Genomic DNA, 6,399 nt, shown 5'->3' with positions numbered 1-6,399 from the left:
TATATATACATATATATATATTATATATATATATATATATTATATATATATATATATATATATATATATATATATATATATATTAGAAGTGATTATTTCGACCAAAAAATAATTTATAAATACGTTCAAATTATCGGGTAAATATGGTACAGACCACTTTACCCGATAATTTGAACGTATTTATATATATATATATATATATATATATATATATATATATATATATATATATATATGTATGTACATATAAATATATATATATATATATATATATATATATATATATATATATATATATATATATATATATATATTGTTAATTCTGACTTCAATATAGATGGACTGTAGTAATAAAAAACTGGTGATTGCACTATATTTGAGATTTTATTAACACTACTGAATGTACTCATAAACTAATATAATTAAAACGAAATATGTATGTCTTATTTTAATGTAACCAAAAATTGTAATGTTCTAAAAGTCCTCTGTCTTTTTTCTTGCGCATGCGGTTGTTTTCACACTTCTTTCAATGCGCCACTGCCGTCAGTGGAGTTCAGCCACACACAGGACCGGCTTAGTTTTTAAGTGAATGAATCACAATCTTAACATACTCCCCCCTTTTGAACAGCATGTTCAAAAATTCTTATCAAAACACATCGTCATTAGGAGAAGGGAGTGGACAAATTCTCGAAACACCCCGTTTAAAAGTATTTTGCGAAGTTTTTATAGTCACTACCCGCACTACACCATCATCGCCTGGATGGACATCAACAATTCTTCCCAAAATCCATTTAATAGAAGGCAGGTTATCATGCTTTACGACGACCAGGTCACCAATATTGACATCCATTTTCCCAGTTTTCCATTTGTGTCGTTTCTGCAGTTCAGAGAGATAAAAACAGGACCATCTTTTCCAAAAGCTTTGATTCATTTGCTGCAATAATTGAAATCTGGACAGCCGGTTAATTGTAATACTTTCATATAGTGGGTCAGGAGGTGATGTGAGAGCATGTCCAATCAATAGGTGAGAAGGGGTAATTGGGTTTAAATCGTTGGGATCTGAGGACATAGGATACAAAGGTCTAGAGTTTAATGTTGCCTCAATTTGCGTTAATAGTGTTGAATACTCCTCAAATGTTAAAATAGATTCTCCTATTACTCTGTGGAGATGATGTTTAATGTTTTTGATATTTGACTCCCAAAGACCTCCAAAATGTGGAGTATTTGGTGGAATAAAATGCCACGAAATTTTTTGCTGTGAACAGATTGTAACAAACTCAGATTGAGAATTTTCTAAAAACTTATATAACTTTTGCAGCTCTTTATAAGCTCCAACAAAATTAGATCCATTATCGGAATATAAATGATTAGGAGTACCACGTCGAGCGGCAAACCTTCTAAATGTAGCAAGAAATGCTTCACTCGTTAACTCAGTGACCAGCTCAATGTGAACACCCTTAGTGGCAAAACATATAAATAAACAAATATATGCCTTATAAGTTTTATAAGGTCGGCCCTTTCTATCACGCAACAGTACTGGACCAGCGTAATCAATTCCAGTATTTGCAAAAGGTTTTGAAATTTGAACCCTATGTTTAGGGAGGTCAGCCATGATTGAGGCGGTTTGTCTAGGTTTATTTTTAAAACATTGTATGCAATTTCGTACCACCTTCTTGGCAAGACACATGCCAGCAGTCGCCCAGAACTTCTCACGTACTGAAAACAATAAAAGTTGTGGACCTGCATGTTGTAATCGTAAATGTTCGGCGTGAAATATTAATTTAGTGAATAAATGTTTACCATCTAGGAGATATGGATGCTTTTCATCAAATGACAAAGAGGAATTTTTAAGTCTACCCCCTACTCTCAGAAAACTGTTTGAATCTAAGAATGGACTTAGAGAAAGTAACCTATGTTTATGAGGCAAATTTTTTTGTTGACTAATAATAGAAATTTCATTTTTAAAACTTTCCTTTTGTGCTAATTTAGTTAAACATAACATACTGTTTTCCATCTCTAGAACGCTAAGAGGACCTTTTGTCCTTGTACGTTCCTTTAGGTTTGTAATGAAGCGTAAGCAATATGCAAAAACTCGTTTTAATCTATTAAGAGAGGAGAACCGTTGAAACAATAATAATTGTTCGGTAACAACCAGCGTGTGACAAATTTTACGGATTTCTGGAAGCTCCTTGTTATCTCCAGCTTGAAATAATCGTGGCCAGAATGGTTTTTCATATAAAAATGAGGGTCCATTCCACCATACCTTGCAATTGGATAGTTCATCTGGATACATGCCACGAGATGCTACATCAGCAGGATTTTCTTTAGTATTGACATAGCTCCAATTCGATATATTGCTCAGCGTTTGAATTTCTGAAACCCTATTGCTTACAAAAACTTGTAGTTTATTGGCCTCTGTATTCAACCACCACAATACTATCTGAGAATCGCACCAATAAAAAACATTACATTGACATGTAAGTGCGTTTGACACTTGATTGACTAAGCGAGCTAGTGCTAAAGCACCACATAACTCTAATCTAGGAACCGTTAATACTTTTATAGGTGACACTCTGGTTTTGGAACATAGCAATCTGACATACACTGTTCCATTTTCATCAACCGTTCGAACATATAAAACTGCACTATAAGCATCTTTGCTAGCATCACTGAAGGCATGCAGCTCCATGTGAACTATTTTATCACACATAATATACCTGGGAATATTTATTTTATTAAGAACAGACAATTTTGATTTAAATGTTACCCATTTATTGAGCAGGTCTCGTGGTAGTTCATCATCCCAATCTAAATCAAGCAACCATAATTGTTGAATTAATATCTTAACTAGAATAATACATGGACTTATTAAACCTAAAGGGTCATATATCTTAGCAATATTACTAAGTAAACTTCTTTTAGTAATAGGTTGTTTATTACTGGATGTTGAAACATTGTATGTTAAGACATCAGTATTACTAATCCACTGAATTCCTAAAGTTTTAAGCCTATCACTCTCTCCTAGTTCTAATATACTAAACTCATCAGATGTATCTTGTAAACCCTTTAAAATATCTTGGCTATTAGAAGCCCATTTTCTTAATTTAAATGAAGCTGATTTTAATATCATCGAAATTTGATTACAAATTTCTATTCCATGTTCTTCACTGGTGAAGCCAGTTATTAAATCATCTACATACATGTCACGGTCAATCAATTCACTAGCAATTGGGTAATCATGTTTATAGTCAGAAGCTAATTGTTTTATGCATTTTATGGCCAAATAGGGAGCACTAGTCGTACCATAAGTAACTGTTTGCAACTCAAATGGTGCGAGGTCCTCATTAGGATTTTGTCGCCAAAGAATGTTTTGTAAATATCTTTCTTCAGGGTGTATCAAAATTTGACGGTACATTTTTTCCACATCAGCAATTACAACAAACTTGTGCTGTCTAAACCTCAACATAATTTTAAATATATCATTCTGAATGGCTGGCCCAGTATATTGGATATCATTTAATGATATCCCAGAATCGGTTTTAGCCGAACCATCAAATACAATCCTAACGTCAGTAGTAAGACTGTCTTCACGGAAAACAGCAAAATGGGGTAAAAAACATCGAAATTGACTGGATTCCTTTTGTGTTAATTGCCTCATATGTTGCAAGTTTAAATACTCATCCATAAATTTAGAGTATTTGCTTTTTAAAACATCATTCTTTTCCAATTTTTTCTCTTGAAACAGCAGTCTTTTAACAGCTAAGTTTTTTGATTCCCCTAATTGAGTGGCTTCTAATTTTAGTGGAAAACGAACAATAAATTTTCCAGAAGGATCTCGAGAAACTGTTTTATTGAAATAGTCCTCACAAAACAAATCTTCCTGTGACATCTGTTTCTGTTCATGATGAATCTCCTCGACAAACCAGAACTTTTGAAGATCGTCATTTATTAAAAAATTGCAATTAACCTCTTTTTTCATAGGAATATTTATCGGACCTGATACTACATAGCCAAAGACAGTATTAACTAGATGAGGTAGATTTCGACCGAGGTTTATTCTTTCATTTAGTACAATCTCCCAAAACAAATCCGCTCCAATTAATAGATCAACATTTCTAGGACAATTAAACATAGGATTAGCAAGTGCAATGCCTTCAGGAATGTGCCAATTAGAAATATCGAAGTTACAAGATGGTAAATTACTTGAGATTCTTTCAACAATGATACAGTTTAGGACAGTTTGAAAGTTATGAATAGTAGATTTTATTAGTACCTCACATTTGTACCGTAAATTAGAATTAATACCAGCGATACCAGATACTGATACATCAATGCGATTGGTTTTCAAATTTAATTTTTTACACAAATTGTCAGATATAAATGAACACTGACTACCCACATCCAAGATGGCTTGGACTTTATGAAATTTACCTGTCTTATCTTGAACATCAACAATTGCAGTAGGTAAAATAACATAATTGTCATTAAATACAGTATTACCACAAATAATGGATGACCCATTGAACTGATCACTTTGTTTAGATTCTGAGTTAACAAAATCCTCAGAATTGTTTTGATTATCAGCAGAATTGTTATTAAAGGAGTTAGATTTCTTATGATGTAATAATGAATTGTGCTTACCCTTACAAAACTTACAGTTTCCTTTCTGGCAGTGTGTATTAAAATGGCCATGACATAAACAATTAGTACACAGTTTCAATTGTTTTATTTTGTGCCATCTTTCAGCTACTGACAATTTTAAAAATTGGTCACAAGTATAAATAGAATGTTTTTGTTTGCAATAATTACATTTTAGTTCCCAAGTATTTTCTGAACTGCTAGCTAAAAATGAATGATGACGTGTTTTACTTTTATGACCACTTAGTCGCGTGTCTTTATTTTCTCTAGTGCTATTTGTTTCTATTGTTTCCAAAAAATCTGCTCTATTTTTCAAAAACTCAAAAAAACTAGCTAAACTCGGCAACATCTTATCTGTACGTGATTGCTCCCATTCCCGATTTGTATTTTTATCTAGCTTTAAAGAAATCATATGAACAATCATAGCATCCCAATGCTCAGTAGGAAGTTGCAATGTTTTTAACGCCCTAATATGCTTGTTTACATAATCAATAAGCCCTCTTAACCCTACTGCTGATTCTTTGGGTAAGGACTCAATTTCAAATAAATGTTTTAAATGATTATTAACTAACAATCTTTTATTGTCAAATCGGTCACACAATAACTGCCAGGCATCCTGGTAATTATGTGCTGCAAATTCTAAACTTTGGATAATTTTCAAGGCTTCTTCACCTAAGCATGACCTTAAATAGTGATATTTTTGAATTTCTGAAAGCGTAAGGTTGTTATGAAAAAGTGCTTCAAATGTATCTTTGAATTCTAGCCATTTATTAAATTCACAATTAAAAGAAGGGCATTTAATGGGTGGTAATTTAATTGCATTTTCGTTAAAAGATTGACTATTATTATTTACTGACCCTAGGGTTTGGGGAATTGAATTACTTTCAATCTTTTTAACAACCTCTTGTGTCCTAGCTACACAATCTATTAGAGTGTTTAAAAATATGTCTGCCTCTTCACGTTGTGCCTCAAGTTCATCGTCTGGACAAATGTCCTCAATCACGGCTTGAATCTCTTCAAATTCCGTTTCTAATGATTCTACTTTACCTAATCTGATTTTTAATTCTATTATCTCTTTATTATCAAATTCTTGATTTGTTAGAAATCGATTATATAATGGTTCAAAATAGTTTTGAAATTTAGTTAGCTTATGTTTAATACCTCCACGCTTCCGTATCTTTGCATTTAAATTAGCGGCCATCCTGTATTCTTTTATGTAGAATAATTATTTAGTATATAATAGTAATAGATCCAACTTTATTAGAGCTCAATGAATAAATCGATAACTTTTATAATTATAACCAATATATTTATTACAGCAAATAAGAAGTAGCTGTTAATGTAATATTGAAATTGTAATTGTTTATAATCACTTTTTATTGTTGTTTTGCCTTAGGAATTTGAGATGACTATAATTGCGTTTAACTGTGTTTAATGGTTTAATTCTCGATATCATACATGAACATAATAGTGAGATACCCTTATAATAGCTATGTGTATTTAATATAGAAATATTAAACTCAAAGAATAATAAAAATGGAAATAAAACATACACATTTAAATGGAAAAAAACATTGAAAATAGCTTTACAAGTAGAATTGATATTGTATTATATATTTGATTTTGTATTGATAATTGATATTGTATTATATGTATAGACAATTGTTAAATGACTGCAAATTGAAACAGCATTAACTCTACAACGACAGGAATTTAGGTAAAATGGATTTGACCTACTTGTATTACCGGCGCCATTCCATA

The 6,399-nt window shown here is 31.8% G+C and overlaps 1 protein-coding gene across 1 annotated transcript; it reads right to left on the bottom strand.

Moving 5' to 3' along the window:
- Positions 1-646: 646 nt before the first annotated feature.
- Positions 647-5,839, bottom strand: LOC140433667 (uncharacterized). Its single transcript, XM_072521647.1, has one exon. It carries the CDS (start codon positions 5,837-5,839, stop codon positions 647-649), a length of 5,193 nt encoding a protein of 1,730 aa, XP_072377748.1.
- Positions 5,840-6,399: the final 560 nt, after the last annotated feature.

This window comes from Diabrotica undecimpunctata, chromosome 2 (genome assembly GCF_040954645.1).
Source record: "Diabrotica undecimpunctata isolate CICGRU chromosome 2, icDiaUnde3, whole genome shotgun sequence".
Taxonomy (NCBI): Eukaryota; Metazoa; Arthropoda; class Insecta; order Coleoptera; family Chrysomelidae; genus Diabrotica; species Diabrotica undecimpunctata.
This window is presented reverse-complemented; position numbering and strand designations above follow the sequence as displayed.